The sequence below is a fragment of the Chlorocebus sabaeus genome, chromosome 4 (assembly GCF_047675955.1).
Source record: "Chlorocebus sabaeus isolate Y175 chromosome 4, mChlSab1.0.hap1, whole genome shotgun sequence".
In the NCBI taxonomy this organism is placed as follows: Eukaryota; Metazoa; Chordata; class Mammalia; order Primates; family Cercopithecidae; genus Chlorocebus; species Chlorocebus sabaeus.
In genome coordinates this window covers 77,588,442-77,607,682 of record NC_132907.1, presented here as the reverse complement: position 1 = coordinate 77,607,682, position 19,241 = coordinate 77,588,442, and the positions used below count along the sequence as shown (strand labels likewise).

Genomic DNA, 19,241 nt, shown 5'->3' with positions numbered 1-19,241 from the left:
CTACTAAAAATACAAACAAACTAGCCGGGCTTGGTAGCGGGCGCCTGTGGTCCCAGCTACTCGGGAGGCTGAGGTAGGAGAATGGCGTGAACCCAGGAGGCAGAGCTTGCAGTGAGCTGAGATCGTGCCACTGCACTCCAGCCTGGGCGACAGAGTGAGACTCCGCCTCAAAAAATAAATAAATAAATAAATAAATAAATAAATTTCAAGGTAAGAAGATCAATACAGGTTTAGCATCCACAATCCAAAAAAATCTGAAATGCTTCAAAATTAAAAACTTTTTGAGAACCGACATGATGCTCAAAGGAAATGCTCACTGGAACATTCTGAATTTTCAGATTAGGGATGCTTAACTGGTAAGTCTAATGCAAATATTCCAAACTCCAAAAACAACAACACTTCCAGTCCCAAGCATTTTGGGTAAGGGATACTCAACATGTAATGGAAGAGTATCATACTGGAATGGACACTAGATGTCTATTTAGATGTCTATTTTTTTTTTTGAGATGGAGTTTCTGTCTTGTTGCCCAAGCTGGAGTACAATGGCACGATCTTGGCCACTGCAACCTCTGCCTCCCAGGTTCAAGTGATTCTCCTGCCTCAGCCTCCCAAGTAGCTGGGATTACAGGCATGCACCACCATGCCCAGCTAATTTTTGGTATTTTTAGTAGAGGTGGGGTTTCACCATGTTGGCCAGGCTGGTCTTGAACTCCTGACCTCAGGTGATCCACCCATCTCAGCCTCCCAAAGTGCTGGGATTACAGGCATGAGCCATTGTGCCTGGTCTAGATGTCTGTTTTTTTCTATATATTCTCAGGATGGGGTTTTCAACCACCTAACAGCATTTCTACTCAAGTCAATAAAACCACAGGAGAGTTGGAAATGAAAAATAACTGCTTAAAGTAGAAAACTATTTTGACCAGAGAACTCTTCCATCTTCATTTCAAATGAGTACTCTCACACCCAGCCTCATCACAATCAGAAAATAAAGGAAAACATGTTTGGGCATGGTGGCTCATGCTTGTGATTCCAGCACTTTGGGAGGCCAAGGTGGGAGGATGGCTGAAGCCCCGGAATTTGAGACCAGCCCGGGAAACTTACCGAGGCCCAATCTCTACGAAAAATAAAAAATTAGCTAGGTGTAGTGGTACATGCTTGTAGTCCCAACTACTTGGGAGGCTGAGGCAGGAGTATCACCTGAGCCCAGAAGGCCAAGGCTCCAGTGAGCCATGATCGTTCCACTGCACTCCAGCCTGGGTGACAGAGCAAGACTCTGTCTCACAAAAAAACAAATACAAAATGAAACAAAACGAAACAACTCAAGAAAAATCAAGCAGAACAAGGCATCAGGAAAGTGACCATGAACAAACAGGCATCCATCCAGCATTTGCTGACCAACTACGAAATATCAGAGCTATCAAGTATGAAAGAGATGCTAGGGTATCCTTCTCCTGTTCGGGGCGTATAAGACACAAAATACATACACACTCCTACCATTCAAGGCAGAGGGGAAAGTAGTTGGTATCCAATGGGATGTTTAAGTGAAAAAATGACACCCATATGTAAAGGTAGGCCAGGCAAATTATTTACAGCAAAGCACTAAAATCTATCTCCTGTGCTTCCTAAGGGAGAAAAATGTGACTACAAGCTTGAAAAATATTCAACATATACAACAGATATGCATCTATAGCTTGTATACAACACGGGACAACACTTGAAGATAAATTTGCACTATCCATTCTGGTTAACCAAACAGCAAGACTTCATTGCTTTGCTCATCTCAAAAATATCCCAAATGAAACACTGAAAAAGACATACATTCAAGTTGTAGGAATCACACACACAAAGGCATAAAATTTGTTGTACTTTCGATTCTGTCTAGATTATACTCTTAAATTTATAAATTTCTTCTCTTGATTCAAGTATAACTTGGAATCTGAAAAGGAATTTTTTAAAAAAGTGTTCCACTGGTCAGGAGAAAAAGTCCTTGGCTAAAATATTCCAAAGGTTAAATTTAGCAGGTTCATCATGGCATAAAACAGACAGCGCAGCTGCCAAACACCAGGCCTATAATTCAGCTGAAAAGCTGCAGGCATTCCCTGGGCCACAAACAACCACATGTGGTCTCTAGGAGCCCCAGACGGAATGATGGGCTGTAATTCCAGGTTTGCTTGTTTTTCCAGTTTGTGTTAGAATTTATGGGTCTAAGCAGGGTTTTAGTTTGTTCCCATGGGAAGAATTATTTTCTGGTGTCTTTACTCTTAATGTCGCTACCATGGTATTGTATCAACTCAGAAAGATTCAAAGGGCAAGGGGTAGTGAGGGGTCCTGAGAACACATTAGAAGGTCCTAACAATCTTGGGGCTGAGAATTGAAGAATTCGGCTATTGGATGTTACCCTCATAAATTAAAAGACGTTCTCAGCCAGGCGTGGTGGCTCACGCCTGTAATTCCAGCATTTTGGGAGGCCAAGACGGGTGGATCACTTGAGGTCAGGAGTTCGAGACCAGCCTGAACAACATAGAGAAACCCTGTCTCTACTAAAAATACAAAATTAGCCGGGTGTGGTGGCACATGCCTGTAATCCCAGCTACTCGGGAGGCTAAGGCAGAATTGTTTGAACCCAGAAGGTGGAGATTGCGGTGAGATGAAATTGTACCATTGCACTCCGGACTGGGCAACAAGAGAGAAACTCCGTCTCAAAAAAAAAATAATAATGTTCTCTAGCATTGCTCAGAGCTGAAGACAGACACCTCCAACATAACCCTGCAGACTCACAAAGTTGCAGGAAGAGACAGGACAGACGCTCCACGGTGTCTGATCCACTAGGGGACCTGTGATGCATCACACTGAAGAGCAAATGCTAAGTCTCCTTAATTTTGTGCTATGTCTCCTCAGCACTCCAGCATGGAAACCTGAAGTCCAGGAAGTTACAGACAACTTGCCCCAGCCAATGAAGGCTTCCACCCTCTTCTAATCTCAGTCGAAAGTTAAAGCTCCTTAGGAGGAAATGTTTTTAAGAAGTTCAATGTCCCCGTTCAACAGAATTGAGGTTGCACTGCATTACAAATGATACTAACCGTTCTCTGTACCCCAGTCTCCTATTCTGCAAAATATGGATGATGGTAATAATTAATGTCTACCTTGCAGGATTCAAGAGAATCAAAAGAGTATTTATAAAACATTTAGAATACTGCCTGAAATATTTAGGTATGAAACATTTAGAATATTAGCCTGAAATATAACTGCGATTACTTTTGCACCCAGCTAATAATAAGTTCTGTGTAAGTTAGTACCTCTTCCACTGAATTCTTCAATATTAACATCTTTAAAACCCCCCAATGCCATAGCACTATCAGTTATTAAAACAGCTATCAGTTACTACTCCCTGCCCTTTTGTCCTTATGCAAACACAAACAATTCACTTTCAAAGCTCAGAAGCTTCCAGAGGGTGGGCTTTCAGATTCATGCAGCTGTGTAATTTACACACACTGCCGGTGACAGGAACAGCCTGAGACAGATGACAACGGGTCTAGTGGCACTGGAGGCTGGAAACCCTGGGCTGTACTTGAATACATTTGCCCAGAGAAAGAGTCCCCAAGGGACAAGTACACATCAATTTCTTATGACTCTTGGTTCCTCAACCATCCTAATAGAAAGTCAATTAAAAATTGTCAAGGCCAGCATGGTAAACAGTGCTCTGTGGGACACTCACACCTGTGCATGAGGGAGCAGGATGTGGGTAATAAGACGTCGACAGCGCAGACTCACCTGGCATCTTCTGGGGACTCTGCAATCAGGTGGAAAGTCCTATCGGCCATAATGATGTCGATCCCATTCTCCTTGGTGGTGTTATCTATGATCTCTCTGCAAAGGAGCAAAAGCAACACACGCACATCAGGAACACCAAATTCTGAGTAACTGAGGAAAGCAATTTCATGAAACCAATGACTAGAGATGGGAAGTGTCTGTTACTGAAGAAACGGTACACAGTTGGTGCTCCATATCTGCGAGTTCAGCATTTGTGGGTTCTGCATCTGTGGATTCAACCAGCAGCAGATCAAAACTAAAAATCCAATTTAAAAAATAATAATACTACAAATTAAAAAACAATACAGTGTAACTACTATTCACAATGCATTTGCATCATACTAGTTATTGAAGTAATCTAGAGAAGATTTGAAGTGTGTGGGAGAATATGCAGAGGTTACATGCAATGACTACATCATTTTATAGCAGGGACTAGAGCGTCTGAGGATTTTGGTGGCTGCATCGGGGAGGGGAGTGGTGGTTCCGGAACCCATCACACCAAAAGACATGGAGGGACATACAATTGTTTTCCTTTTAGTAATGATGACGATTCCCTCTAGGGGGAGCCAGGCTCCTCTCGGCTGCCCAGGGAGGAGGCTGCTGGTGTGGCCAGGGATAGCAGGGTTCCCCTGACTTATCTAGGGGAGAAGCTCTCTCCCCTCACACTGGTCCACCCAATGCCCACCCCTGCTTAGGCCCCAGACAGGACTGGGGCAGCAGCCCCCACTCCTGCCTGCAACCTCCTTTGGATCCTTTCTCCAATCTACAAAAGCCAACCTCGGCCCAGTGCGAGCTCCTTCCCTAACTCATCACAGCTCTCTCCCCCAGCTGAAGGCCATGGCTGCTGCATCGGACTCCTGCTTGAGATGTGCACATTATTTCCATGAGGGGTGCTGGGGGTGAGGTGCAGGATTTGGGTGTGTCTGATTCTCAATACCATCTTGATCTCATCTGCAACCCTCCCTAAACAACATTAGGGAAATAGAATTGGTGAACCAGGTTAACAAAATCAGGGTAAAACAGCAGCAGATGTTAGGATCAGACCAGAGATAGTAATACGTTTCATGAAGAAGGGTTTGGGGCATAAAGCCAGCTTGTTCTCACAACTAAAGAAGTACAAATGTTCACAATGAAACATGTATTTTACAGCAACAAAACTAAAATAGCCTGGTTAGAAAATAAGTATTATCTGACCTCATAGCTAGAATCACTGAGATGAAATATTTTTTAAAAAATCAAGATCAGAGCTGGGCGCAGTGGCTCACACCTGTAATCCCAGCACTTTGGGAGGCCAAGGCAGGCGGATCACTTCGGGTCAGGAGTTTGAGACCAGCCTGGCCAACATGGTGAAATCCCGTCTCTACTAAAAACACAAAAATCAGCCAGGCGTGGCAGTGCGCTCCTGTAGTCCCAGCTACTCAGGAGACTGAGGCAAAAGAATCACTTGAACCCAGGAGGCAGAGGTTGCAGTGAGTCAAGATAGTGCCAGTGCCACTGCACTCCAGCCTCGGTGACAGAGCGAGACTCTGTCTCAAAAAAAAAAAAAAAAAAAAAAAATCAAGATCAGAACTACTGCTGAAATCACAAGAGTGACAACCAGCTACTACTCTAAGCCTTCTTAACAGAAATCAACACCAACACAAGTGAAGCACTCGTAAACAGAAAGGAAAACTGAATTTGATCACAAGAAATAAACGAGAAAGAGAAACACGTTCGAACACGTGCCCATACAGGGTTAGTGAAATGCAGAAACCATGGGATAAGTGAGCTAACATGTTCCATTACAAACAGCAAGTGAAAGAAAGATGGAGGGGGCATCTATAAATTAAAAGAGACTTGAGTGATCTAAAAACCGGTGACAACATCTAGACCTCATTTGGATTCTGACTTGAAGAAAATAACTATAAAACCAACCCAAACCAACAAGAACTCTACCACCTCCACTTATAAGGAAACTGCAGACCGGGCACAGTGGCTCACGCCTGTAATCCCAGCACTTTGGGAGGGCGAGGTGCGCAGATCACCTGAGGTTAGGAGTTCGAATCCAGGCCAATATGGTGAAACCCTGTCTCTACTAAAAATACAAAAATTAGTCAGGCATAGTGGCAGGCGCCTGTAATCCCAGCTACTCGGGAGGCTGAGGCAGGAGAATTGCTTGAACCGGGGAGGCAGAGGTTGCAGTGAGCCGATGTTGTGCCACTGCACTCCAGCCTAGGCAACAGAGTGAGACTCGGTCTCAAAAAAAATAAAAAAATAAAAAAATAAATAAGGTCACTGCGGAAATCTGAACAATGACTGGAGTTTAGATAATATTAGGAGCTAATTTTTTTTAATGTGATAATGGTATTGTGATTATATATTAGAATGTTTAAATGCATACTAAATATTTACAGAAGAAATTATATGATAGTGACTTGCTATAAAAGAAGGTAGTTTGTTGGGGGAGTGGACTGGATAGAACTGAATGAAACACTCTTGGCCATGAGTGGATAGCCACCAAAAGCTCTGGAATAAGTCCGTGTTTTGTTATATTCTTCTACCCACTCTTGCCCATGACTGAAGTTTTCCATAATAATAACTCACTGTTCCTGTTCTATAGGAGGTGACAGAAACGGCTGAATAAGAGCTAACATTTCCATAACTCAGTATAATTCTGATAAAGCACCTGCGAATAGAGCTTTTATTAAGCAGCATACAAAGTGAGTTGCAAAAGAAACATACATCAATGTACTCTGATGAAATTCAATACTATGCCTCCCTCTCTCACAGCTTCTTGGTGCTTGCGGCCCCTTCTATGGGATAATTAAATGGAAACATCATGGCTGTAATCCCAGCACTTGAGAGACCAAGGCAGGTGGATGGCTTTGAACCCATGAGTTTGAGACCAGCCTGGGCAACATGTAGAGATGGCAAAACCCCATCTCTACTAACAATACAAAAAATTAGCCTGGCGTGGTGGCACACACCTATAGTCCCAATTACTCGGGAGGCTGAGGTGGGAGGATCACCTGAGCCCAGGAAGTTGAGGCTGCAGTGAGCCAAGATCGTGTCACTGCACTCCAGCCTGGGCAGTGGGAGTGAGACCCTGTCAATCAATCAATCAAGCCATCTATAGACAGATGAGGAACATGGTATGTGAGGCTGAGAGTAGATGGCAGAGGCAACAGAGCCATGCCTTGCTGTGAACACTTGCAGGATTCAGGACCCAGGATTCTCACAAGCCCACTCCTGCACCTCATGAACTCCAAAGGGACAGCCTGAAAATGTCCAATATTCTGCCATCTGCAGAGACATGAGATTTCTCTTACAATCAAATACATAAAAGACTTCCCTCTCCTCATTTAACTTTCCACTTTACAATGAATACTTTTCTGAAGTTGCTGATGCTGGCTGATTAGAAACATTTTACTTTTAAGGCTCCTGACTTCAGGCATTAATTTGATCCCTCAAAGATTATTTTACTCTTTTCTAAGTATTTGAGGTCACTCAGTTTTGAGTGGAGAACGACTACTACAGGTTATCCCCAAACATGTTTTCAGGCTTAGTATCTAGTTACCCCAGAAAAGCAGCTGCCTGTAACTCCTAACAATTTTCTGGAAACATGACTTAGTCTTTAAGAAAAATAATAGGCCCTCAACAGTCCAAAGCTTTGGTTCTATAAGGGTGTGGCAGAAAAAGGGGCATGTTGGATTTGAAGACCAGCCCTGTTCCTCTCATTGCTGGGAATGGGGATGGCTAGTATAACCAACACTGGTATAACAGAAGACAAGTGATTCACTTCAGAAAACTCCAGTCTGTCTGCTTTTAATTTAGCTAATTTATCTGCTGGCTACAGCTGGAGTAAGGAATTGAAAGTGATACATTAACCCATAAAAAGACTCAGCCACTTGTTCCAAATTCACACCATTCTTCCTCTAAACATACAATTCCGATTCCACTGGGCAACTTCCAGGTCCAACTGGCTGGCCATCTTCCAAATGACAGCCACATGTCTGAGTGTAATCATAAAAAGCAAAGTACTCATGGATTAAGTCTTGCTTCCCAGACTCCTAATAATTTAACGCACTGAACTGAATTATCAGGACACCTACTACAGGCTACTGCCACTGCAAGGAACTTGCACAGCATGGCTCTGTGACCACCAGCATAAACCACTGAGCAACCCATCGGGCCACAGCCAGGCTTAGCAACCTACTTCGCCGTTCGCACTTCAACGGTGCCCTTGAGCTTCTCCTCGCTGTCATTTTCAAAGTACATCAGCTTGGACTGGCGGAGGACAAACCAGCGCTTCTTCCAATTTCTCCTGGACAGTGTGGAGGAGCCCCCGCCTTTTTTGTGGAGCCAGCCTTGCTTGAGGGCCTCCTGCTTGGAGCGGAACCACAAGAAGGTTTCATCCTTGAGGACACACCAGCGGCGTTTCCAAGAGTTCATCAGGCCACCTGTTCCCCCCAAGATTGGGTAGAGAGGGGTGAAAGGTCAGTCAGTCCAATTGGATGACAACAACATGTACAGCAGGTGTTAAGGTCTAGCCAAGCTTAGAGTCGGCCCCAGCTGCAGCACCGCAGAGACCCCTCAGTGGGGAGAGGCCCTGCTAGCTCATGTCTGGGGCACCACAGATGTCACACCAGCCGGGCTGGATTACACAAGAATCCTTATATCCAAAGGAGTTCCTGCTCACTTAGCTGAGAAAGCTTTGTAAGGAGCCAACAGAAAAGCAAGTAATGAACCAAAACTCTAACCCAGGGATAAGTCAAAAGCCAAGGGTGAGAACCACGTCCCTACGTAAGGATCAGGCTTATCTCCAAATATCCCAGAGAGGGAAAATTATTTTAACATGGTGTCAAAGTTTACCAGTTTCTTTACCCGTTTTTTGGGCCAGGAGCAATGGCTCATGCCTGTAATCCCAGCACTTTGGGAGGCCGAGGAGGGTGGATCACTTGAGGTGAGGAGTTCGAGACCAGCCTGGCCAACATGGTAAAACCCCATCTCTACTAAAAATACAAAACTTAGCCAGGAGTGGTGGTGCGTGCCTGTAATCCCAGCTACTTGGGAGGCTGAGGCAGGACAACTGCTTGAACCCAGGAGAAGGAGGTTGCAGTGAGCCGAGATTGCGCCACTAGACTCCAGCCTGGGTGACAGAGTGAAACTCCGTCTCAAATAATAAACAAAGTTCACTCATTTCCTTCCATATCTGGTCAATGTGTGAACAAGAATTATCAGTGATTCCAGGGTTGACCGATGAAGTCTAACTTACACAGGTAAAGACAATATGGCTTTTCGGAGAAAAACATCTTTTCAAAGAAAAGCATCATCTGACAATGTTTTACAGGTATAAGACTGAGACTATGAGAAAAGAAAAAGCAAGAGTACAAACTACACTAAGATTTGAACTTAAATATACAGATGTTACTTTTCATAGGATAAAAAAAATCTTTCTATGCTCTTCTGGGAGGATAATTTTGTATTCCAGATTCCCCAGCCTGCTCAAGATCAACACCTTACACACATGTTATTATAAGATTGTCCACACATTATTTTCTTTCGACCAACCAGTAATGAAATAAGGGACATTTAAACATGGGATATTTAAAGTAAGTATAAACGAAGTGTTTTTCTCTTATGCGTTCAGTGTGTGAAAACCAGACAGTGCACTTGCTCCACTGAACTTTCTAGACTCCTCTCCCTCCTTTTGTCCAAGAGGTCCCTGCTCATTTAGCTGAGACATCTTTGGTAATTGTGCCAAGCTGCAGAGCTGTGTCCTAACATATGGTAAACTTGCCAAGGGGCTACCAGAAAGAAACATTATTAGTGTTTTGATTTGTGACTTTAATCTGGGTTTCTTAAAACACGTCCGGAGGAAAACTGTGTAAAGTTATTCTATGATCTTGTTGTTGTTAAATGATAAAGCTTATTCACAGTGGTTTCGAAGATTAAAACAGTCATCACAACAGCCCTCACCATTAGTTTATTTAATCTGTCGTTCTGTTATCGATAGCACTCACTCTTGGCCCTCCCTTTGCAATTCCAGGCCGTCTCTTGAAAATTTATCATTTAGATAATCTACTTAATGCTATAATTTCCCAATTGCAAACACCTTTAGTGGGTTATTTGGTTGTGAAAACTCATTTATGCCCATAAAATATAAACTGGTGATTAGATTTTCTTTCTCATTCATTGGTTGCTCTGAAACTTTTTGGCTCTGTTTTAATTAAAAGTTTTATTAAATATTAAATGATGCTGCATTTACACAGTAGCTTTATTAAGAGATGCTGAAAACTCACCCACTTAACTTCTTTGACCCTGATTTTAATACTTTGAATGTGTCTTTACTTTTTTCCTACTCTTACTGGTTTTAATCCAGTAACTGTATAATAAATCAATGTTGCCAGGCGTGGTGTCTCATGCCTATAATCCCAGCACTTTGGGAGGCTGAGATGGGTGGATCACAAGGCTAAGAGTTCAAGACCAGCCTGGCCAACATGGTGAAACCCTGTCTCTACTCAAAATACAAAAATTAGTCAGGCGTGGTGGTGCGTGCCTGTAATCCCAGTTACTCAGGAGGCTGAGCTAGAAGAATGGCTTGAAACTGGGAGGCGGCGGTTGTGGTGAGCCAAGATCATACCACTGCACTCCAACCTGGGCAACAGAGCAAGACTCTGTCTAAAAAAAAAAAAATCAATGCCACAAATTAAAAATAAGAATATTGAAGAGAATTTTCAAATTAACTTAGGGAATTAAAAACTGAGGAATGGGAATTATATGTTAGTAAAAACAGTTAAGATGATTTCTAACTGAGAAAATCTTAAGATGCTATGATTAAATACTTGTTGGATCATTAGGTTCTGATTTGCGATGACATTTTTTCCTTTGTCAGATGTTCCAGTGCTGGCTACATCATCCTCTCTGTTTTTCATTCCAACAGTCCTACTGAAGTCCACATCAACCAGTGATTCTGGACAACAGAAAAGTCTCCCCTAATTAAACCTTCTGGGGGTTTCATGAGCACTGTGAGGCTCCAAAGCTGAAGATGGCAGAACTCCAAAAGGCAAATGACTGAAAGTTGTCACTAGACCCATGTTTTCTAAAAGGAGCAGGTGAAGCAAAAAAGGAATCCAACAAAGCTGAAAATGAAGAAAACAGAAAAAAAAATATTAAAGACAACAAAAGAAAAAGACATGGAAGAAAAGGTAAAGAAGCTAATAGAGAAGCACAGGAAGAAAGAAGGGAAAACGGAATAAAAGAGTTTTCATGGCTGGGCACAGTGGCTCACTCCGGTAATCCCAGCACTGTGGGAGGCTGAGGTGGGCAGATCACAAGGTCAGGAGTTCGAGACCAGCCTGGCCGACATGGTGAAACCCCGTCTCTACTAAAAATACAAAAATTAGCCAGCCGTTGGTGCATGCCTGTAATCCCAGCTACTCAGGAGGCTGAGGCAGGAGAATCACTTGAACCCACGAGTGCAGTGCCATTGCACTCCAGCCTGGGCAACAAAGCAAGATCCTGTCTAAAAAAAAAAAATGGTTTTCATGGTGGGGAAGACGAAAAAAAGAAAACGTAAATGTAAATGAAGAAAGACGGCAGTAAAAAGGAAAGTGAAGAAAAGGGAGGGAGAAGACAAATATAAAAATCAAAGATGGGAGAAAGCAGGAAGAGGAGACCTAGGGAGGAAGGTTCTCATATCCCTGCCCATCCCCACGTTCTCAACTCTCTCCCTTCTCCAGTCTAGGTCCATGCGAGAAACAGGACGGCCCCTTCTTTTTAACCATCCATGTAAAACTCCTGCCAAAAACTGGTGATGATTATGGTTTCTTATTATCCCTGTCACTGAGTTCCAAGTCACAGTCAAGAACAGAAATAAAGCACAAACACAAGGTCTCAATTAAATAATTTTCTGGCCAGGCATGGTGGCTCATGCCTACAATTCCTGCATTTTGGGAGGCCAGGGTGGGAGGATTGCTTGAGGTCAAGAGTTGGAGACCAGCCTGGGCAACATAGTGAGATTCCATCTCTAGAAAAAATTAGCCTGGCATGATGGGGTGCGCCTGCAGTCCTAGCTTCTATGAAAGTTGAGGTGGGAAGATGGCTTGAGCCTAAGTTTGAGGCTGCAGTAAGCCGTGACCACACCAGGGCCCTCTAGCTTGTTAACAGAGCAAGACCCTGTCTTAAATAAATAAATAAATAAATAAATAAATAAATAAATACTAAATAATTTTCCAAAAGGAGTGCGCCTCAAGGCCCCTAAGTGTTAAGGTTCAGCAAAGTATATTCAAAGGTTAATAACAATCAAAGCATACAATGCAAATGCTCATCATGAAGTACGTATGGTGAGCAATTCAAGCGAGCTGTGGCCCTCAGTGAGCTCTTCACTTTCCCCCATGTATAGCACATCCTTCTAGGCTCTCTAATATCCCTGGCAGGAGAGAACATGCAGTTTATCATTAGAATGGGTCTCCACCAATTCCAGCAGCAGCAGCAACACACACATTGGTTTGTATGTCTGTGTATGTGAGAGAGACAGCAACGAGACTGAGACAGAGAGGAAGACAGTGAAAGAGAAAGTGGGAGAGAGGCAGAGAAAATAGAAGAATGAACAAAGAGCTAAGAAAGGAAAAAGAGACGGGGAGAGACAGAGGGGAGAAGGACTGATAATGGAGGCAGTGGTTGCAAATGCTTTGTGCTGCCACTCTGCACCAAACCAGGGGAGTCACGACTGTGTTCACGCGGGTAGGACCACACCACCCACGTCACACCAACATGACAAGGCGTCCCTGCATTCATCTAGGTGGCCCAACACCAACGTAAGGATAGGTAGAATGACTTTCCCAGTCCCCATCCATCAGCCCAGATACAATAACACCTCCGTTATTTACCATCCCCATCCATCAGCCCGGATAAAATAGCACCTCGCTATCCTGCTAACCCAGAGTCCATGGCAGCTGCAGTCATACCTTTCATGTACAGAAAGCTGTGGAAATATGGCAGAGTGACACAGCTGTACACAGAGTCACGCCGGTACGAAAGCTCATCGTCTGTATCAAACCTGGAGTCAAAGTCCTCTTCACTGTCTTCAAACTGGACCGAGAGAAGAGAGAAGCCAGTGGTGAGGGAAAAGGCCACAAAGCAAGCCACTAAAACACCCAGCATGGATCATCATTGAAAAAATAAACAAATACAGCTACTCGTGAGGCAGGAGAATCACTCAAAACCAGGAGGCAGTGACTGCAGTGAGCCGAGATCGCGCCACTGCACTCCAGCCTGGGCGACAGAGCGAGACTCCGTCTCAAAAAAAAAAAAAAAGAAAAAAGAAGAAAAAAATAACTGACAAGCAATATGCCTGATTTACGGTAGCACACAAATAATTCAGAATTAAAAATATCAACTTTTAAGGTCAAATGGTCAGTTGAATTGATACGTGAAAGACAAGATATACTTGCATCCAAAGGCTATCTGCCCTAAAATTAACAATGCTTTTTAAGGCTATCATTTTAATCAAACCATGCAAAAGTTAACCCCTTTTGAATTACTATGTTAAATACATTTTCAAATCTTTGAAAGTCAAGAGAACATTCAATGCATGACCAAAGCGACAAAATAAAAGTAAACTACAGATAAATGCAGAAACTGGAAAGAGTACATTTAAGCCCTGCAGCTTCTTCCTTTACACCCGCTATAGGAAGTAACATCGTGTGGTCTGGATTGTGAAGTTACTGGAAGGAAAGTTTGCCAGTTCATCCCCGGCAAGTCTTGTTCCAGTTTAGGGTGTGTCTTATTTCCTAACGCAGCATGGCAAAGCTAAAAAAGTTCCATTCAAATTGTAAAAAAAGGGAAGGAAGAAATAAAATAAACAGAAGTTCCATTTAAAAAGACAGTTTCCGACCGGGCATGGTGCCTCACACCTGTAATCCCAGCACTTTGGGGGTCCGAGGCAGGTGGATCACCTGAGGTCAGGAGTTCAAGATCAGCCTGGCCAACATGGTAAAACCCCATCTCTACTAAAAATACAAACATTAGCTGGGTGTGCTGGCGGGCACCTGTAATCCCAGCTACTCAGGAGACTGAGACAGGAGAACAGCTTGAACCCAGGAAGGGGGGATTGCAGTGAGCCGAGATTGTGCCAATGCACTCCAGCCTGGGCAACAGAGCAAGACTCCATCTCAAAAACAACAACAATAACACCACCACAAATAAATAAATAAATAGCCAGTTTTTCCAGGTCTTGGGCCCACAGTTCAGCTCTGGGGCTTTGTGCGAAACCTGAAACAGGCACATCCCAATTCCACTTACAAATGCAGTTGGCTTATGGAATAAGAAAAAGGTTTAAGATGATCTCTAAGACCACGACTCTGCAATCTTTGCACGGATATCCTATGGGTATCTTCATTCAACTTGAGGATGCCACAGCGGTGGATGTGACCGGCCACCCATGTCTTTTTTTATTTTTACTTATTTTTTATTATACTTTAAGTTCTAGGGTACATGTGCACAACGTGCAGGTTTGTTACCTATCTATACACGTGCCATGTTGGTGTGCTGCACCCATTAACTCGTCATTTACATTAGGTGTATCTCCTAATGCTATCCCTTCCCCCTACCCTCTCCCCACAATAGGACCCATTGTGTGATGCTCCCCTTCCTGTGTCCAAGTGATCCCATTGTTCCCGGCCACCCATTTCACTGGAACATGCCAGGTAGGTACTCACTGAGGACTGCGCCCCCTCAGAGCTGAACCGGTAGGCACCCGAGCTGTTGTAGGTCCCCATAGAGCAGCGGTAGTCGGGGGACCACTGGCTGCCATAGGAGTTGGAGAAGGTCACGCTGCTGCCGGAAGTGATGGCACCATCCTCATAGTCATCCTGGTCGTAGTCGTAGTCGCCATCTGGGGAGGGGAGGTCCCCGGCGTTCTGGGGCATGCAGTAGGTGGACTCGCCGCTGGAGGAGTTGTGCAGGCTCCCGGAGTCCTGCACTGACGGGGTGAGCAGCACTGTGCTGTCTGCGCTGGGGCTGGTGGGCACCACCGTGTCGTTCATGTAGGGGTCCTCCTCCGAAGAGTCGTCGCTGGTCCGGATGCCACTCGTTCGCTGGTCTGAGTGGCCGTGCTCGCTGGGGTTGGGGGAGTCCTTGAAGGCGTCGTCGTCGGCTTCGAAGCCCTCGTCGACCTCCTCCTCTGGGTAGGGCTGGCTGAAGTTGAAGTTGGGCTTCTCCTCGCATGCGCTCTCGGCCAGCTCGCTGGAAAATTCGCTTCCCACAGACAAGGACCGCTCGATATTCCGGACACACTCGTCGATCTCGTCGAAATTGAGGGACTCGAGGAACTCCTGGGCCGCCCTGCACGCTTCCTCCTCCAGCCTGCGGAGCTCCTGGTCCCGCCGCTGCTGCAGCTTCTGCAGGGAGGCCTCGGTCAGCGACAGCTCCTGCTGCTCCTTCATGCGCTGCAGGTCCTCGATTTCTTTCTCCAGACGGAGGATCTCTTCCACCTGCTTGTTTTCCTTCTGTTTCTCCAGTTCACGGGTCAGTTCAGCTTCCTTCTGGCTCTTCTGCAAGGCTTCGAGTTCTTGCTGCTTCCTCGTTTCTTCTTCCTGAGCAGAAGTAGAAGGGAGATTTCAGAAGGCTTCTGTACAAAAGTCCAAGCATAGCTCCTGCTTTGCAACCAGGATGAAATGTGGTCATTACGAGTTGGACTGTGTCCCCATAAAGTCTACAGGTTGAAGTCCTAACCCCCAATACTGCAGAATGTGACTGCATTTGGAGATATGGCTTTCAAAGAGGTGACTAAGTTAAAATGAGGTCACTAGGGTGGGCCCTAATCCAAGCTGACTGGTGTCCTTTTGGGAACAGGAGACTAGGTCACACAGAGCAAAAAGGCTTCGAGAAGATACACTAGAAAGACGGCCACCAGCAAGCCAAGGGGAGGGGCCTCAGAAGAAATCAAACCTAAGGATACCTTGATCTTGCAGTTCCGGCCTCCAGAGCTGGGAAAAAATCAGTTTCCACTGTTTAATCCACCGGTCTGTGGTCTTTGGTTGTGGCAGGCCTAGCAAACTAACACGCTGGTTATACTGATTTAGAGAAATTATACTCTTGTGATGCACACTAAAACCTCAGCCATTCACTACGCTTTACCCAACTGTAACGGGTCCGAAACTGCATCATAAACACATCCTCTTAAATTGGTCTTCCTATTATCTTTCCACTTCAATTCGGTTTTGAATCCTAGAGTCCAAGCGTTAGAAGTGGGAAGGAAGTAGAAACACGAGAGGCTAAGCCGTCACTGCACTCATTACCTGCTGGGCGCGGAGCTCGGCTTCTCTTCGCTGTCTCTCTCTTTCTCTAAAAATAGTAAAGAAAAAGTGAAAATCAACAACAATAACCCTAGAACCACTTTTCAGAGAGCTCTACCTTTTTAAAACAGCTTTGCCAAAGACAGAAAGCATGAAAGACAGAGCCCCTTCCTCTGGCCATGGACTTATTCTGTGTATGACTAAAAATATTCACAGAACTGGGTCTTTCGTGCTGCCAAGGAATTTTAGATTCTAGCCACCAAGAGTTACTGTTTCAAATTGTAGGTTCTGGGGCATCTGCTGGGATTTCTGGCTGCACAGACAGATACCGAGCATAGCACTCAAAATGTATCCTTTTGTTTCATCCCAGCAAGAAAGGTACTGTACCTTTCCTCTTCCTCCCGTTTCTTCTTTTCTTCCTCTTCCTGTTTCTTCTTTTCTTCTTGCTCCCTTTTCTCTGCCAGCAATTGTCTGTAAACTCGACGAGCAATCTGACCTCGGAGTTGCTTCTGGAAAACTATGGCTGCCTTTTTCAGGTGCAAAAATCTCCTCCTCAGAAGGAATGCTCTGTAATTCTTCTGTATTATCACCACACAATAAAGGACCTTTCTGTATTGTTTTCTGAAAATGAAAGAAAACAAGGGAATCAGCATTGAAGCAATGAGGCTTTGCGCTATTCAAATGAGCTCACATCAAGGCCGCAAGACAAAAGAGGAGCCAGTTTCAGAATGATAGTCTCATTATGGAAACTGGAGAGAACAAGGAGGCCCCTTTGGTCAAAACAAAACAGAAGAAAAACAAAGAAATACTAACAAACAATACTAAAGTAAGAAGCCTATCACTATCTTGGCTAAATAAACACATAACCAACCCCTCATGTTAACTTTAAGTAGTTTTGGCAGAAAGTTGGGTAAATAGTTCCCAAAGAGATCTGATATATTCTCCTGTTCATATAAAAAAAATCATCTCAGCAGGACAGCTTTGTACTTCAGAAAATGTAACATGTAGCATTTCACAGGCACAATGGATGGGACTAAAATGCACATGAAGAGAAGTTGCCTTAGGCCAGGTGCAGTGGCTCACGCCTGTAATCCCAGCACTTTGGGAGGCTGAGGCAGGCAGACAGATCACGAAGGTCAAGAGATTGAGATCATCCTGGTCAACATCGTGAAACCTCGTCCCTACTAAAATTACAAAACTTAGCCGGGCGTGGTGGCACACACCTATAGTCCCAGCTATTTGGGAGGCTGAGGCAGAAGAATCACTTGAACGTGGGAGGCGGAGGTTGCAGTGGGCAGAGATCCTGCCATTGTATTCCAGCCTGGAGACAGAGCCAGACTCTGTCTCAAAAAAAACAACAACAACAACAAAAGAAGTCACCTCATTCCTCAAACAGCTGGAGGATGAGTCTCTATAGCCAAAATAGTAACACCAAGGTGAACAGCCAAGCTGCTGTGGCTTCAAGACCTGATGCAGAGGAAGTAGGTAAACAAATTAAGTATCAGTAGGAGGCTGGGCACGGTGGCTCACACCTGTAATCCCAGCACGTTGTCAGCCGGGAGGATCCCATGAGCCCAGGAGTGTTGAGAGTTTGAGACCCTCCTGGGCAACATGGAGCGACCCATCTCTAAAAAAAAAATTTTTTTTTTTAATTAGCCAGTCATGGTGGTGTGTGCGTGTAGTCCCAACTACTTGGGAGTCTGAGGTGGGAGAACTGCTTGAGCCCAGGAGGTCAAGGCTGCAATGAGCCATGATCGTGCCACTGCACTCTAGCCTCAGAGACAGAGTGAGACCCTGTCTCACATAAATAAATAGATCTCAGTAGAGTTCCCTGATGTCACTGTTCTTTCTACATGAGATGTCAGAAAGTGCAGAACTCCCTTTCCTACTTGCTGCCCAGGTCAGCATAGCTAGGTTTTGGGAGTGGTTGCTTAGGAGGCCTAACCTGAGGCTCCCATCAATTCGAAAACCTCAGGCCACTCCACTGCAACACACTGGGAAGGAAGGACCCCGTCATGGAGCTTACTGCCTTCTCCCCTCAGCGTGGGGTTCTTACCGTGCCAAGAAGCCCAAGACATGGGCCCGAATCACCATGGCCGCATGGCTCACTTCCTCCTCCCTCCGTTTCTCCAGTTTCTGTTCCAAGGATTCTCGAAGAAAGACCTGCTCAGGAGGGAGTCACATGTCAGAAGCAAAGAACGTGGCCAGCAGAAGGAAGGCATTTCTGAGTCTGAGATATCTTCTGGGGTTAAGTTTTTTTTCTAAGTTTGCTCCACCACATGGCCATGCTTTCTAGAGTAGTGGTTTTTAAAGATTCCACCTGTCAGGGGCTAAAACACTTGCAAAATCCAATAAAGATGTATTACAAGGAAAAACAAAAATGCTGCATAAAAATACAAGTCCCTTTTATGGTTATTGTTACTAGATTCAACAGGCATAAGAGGACTACCAAATTGCTATCTAAGCTTCTAAACACCTAACACACCATGGGCCGGGACAAATAGTTCATGGACCAGCATCGGTCACTACATTGTAATATGATTCAGAGATACAGAAAGCAGAGGAAGGAAAGGAGGAAGGGAGGGAAGCCAGGAAATTTCTAAAACATTATTTTGCTTCCATGTGGAAATCCTCTCTTTATGCCTGCTATGTGATTACAATCAGAGTATCTTGGCTTCAAAAACTTAAATGCACTCAAAATATTGACGTTAAGAACATAATTCTGAAAACTGAGTTTAAAATTGAGAACTGAATTATTTCAGCTACATCTCAGTTCGGCTATCACAAGCACAGCAGACCCGGGACTAAATAAATTGGAGCTGTTTGCTTGCCTATTTCTGAGAATGGACACTTTCATCCTCTGCTTATCAAACGTGTGTCAGGTAATTGGCACTTTGTATTAGAATTCCTAGTTTTTGAGAAGATATGAAAATATCAGGACCTTCTCTTGATAAAGTAGCTTTTAATTTTGCCATTTCAGATGTAATACATGCATAAGAAATTTTGAATGACTCCCTAAAACAACCAGTATCAAACATTTTCATGTTTTTTTGTTAACAGTCCACACAGATGCATTTTGGTGTCTCCATAATTTTTTACTTTATACTTCCATGAGTCATTCTGGCCTAAACTGGTGCATCATGTTCTCCCAAT

General features: G+C 44.3%; 1 protein-coding gene across 2 annotated transcripts in view; it reads right to left on the bottom strand.

Annotated features, from left to right (window-relative positions):
• The window catches only part of MYO10 (myosin X), a 272,370-nt gene that overhangs the window by 21,102 nt on the left and 232,027 nt on the right, over positions 1–19,241 (bottom strand). For both annotated transcript variants that reach the window (XM_007961248.3, XM_037988722.2), the window contains 7 exons: positions 18,145–18,251; positions 16,476–16,709; positions 16,092–16,137; positions 14,511–15,386; positions 12,759–12,882; positions 8,006–8,249; positions 3,772–3,867 (listed from right to left, as the gene is read on the bottom strand). In XM_007961248.3, coding sequence (XP_007959439.3) covers positions 3,772–3,867; positions 8,006–8,249; positions 12,759–12,882; positions 14,511–15,386; positions 16,092–16,137; positions 16,476–16,709; positions 18,145–18,251 — 1,727 coding nt within the window. The remainder of the gene's footprint in view (positions 1–3,771; positions 3,868–8,005; positions 8,250–12,758; positions 12,883–14,510; positions 15,387–16,091; positions 16,138–16,475; positions 16,710–18,144; positions 18,252–19,241) is intronic.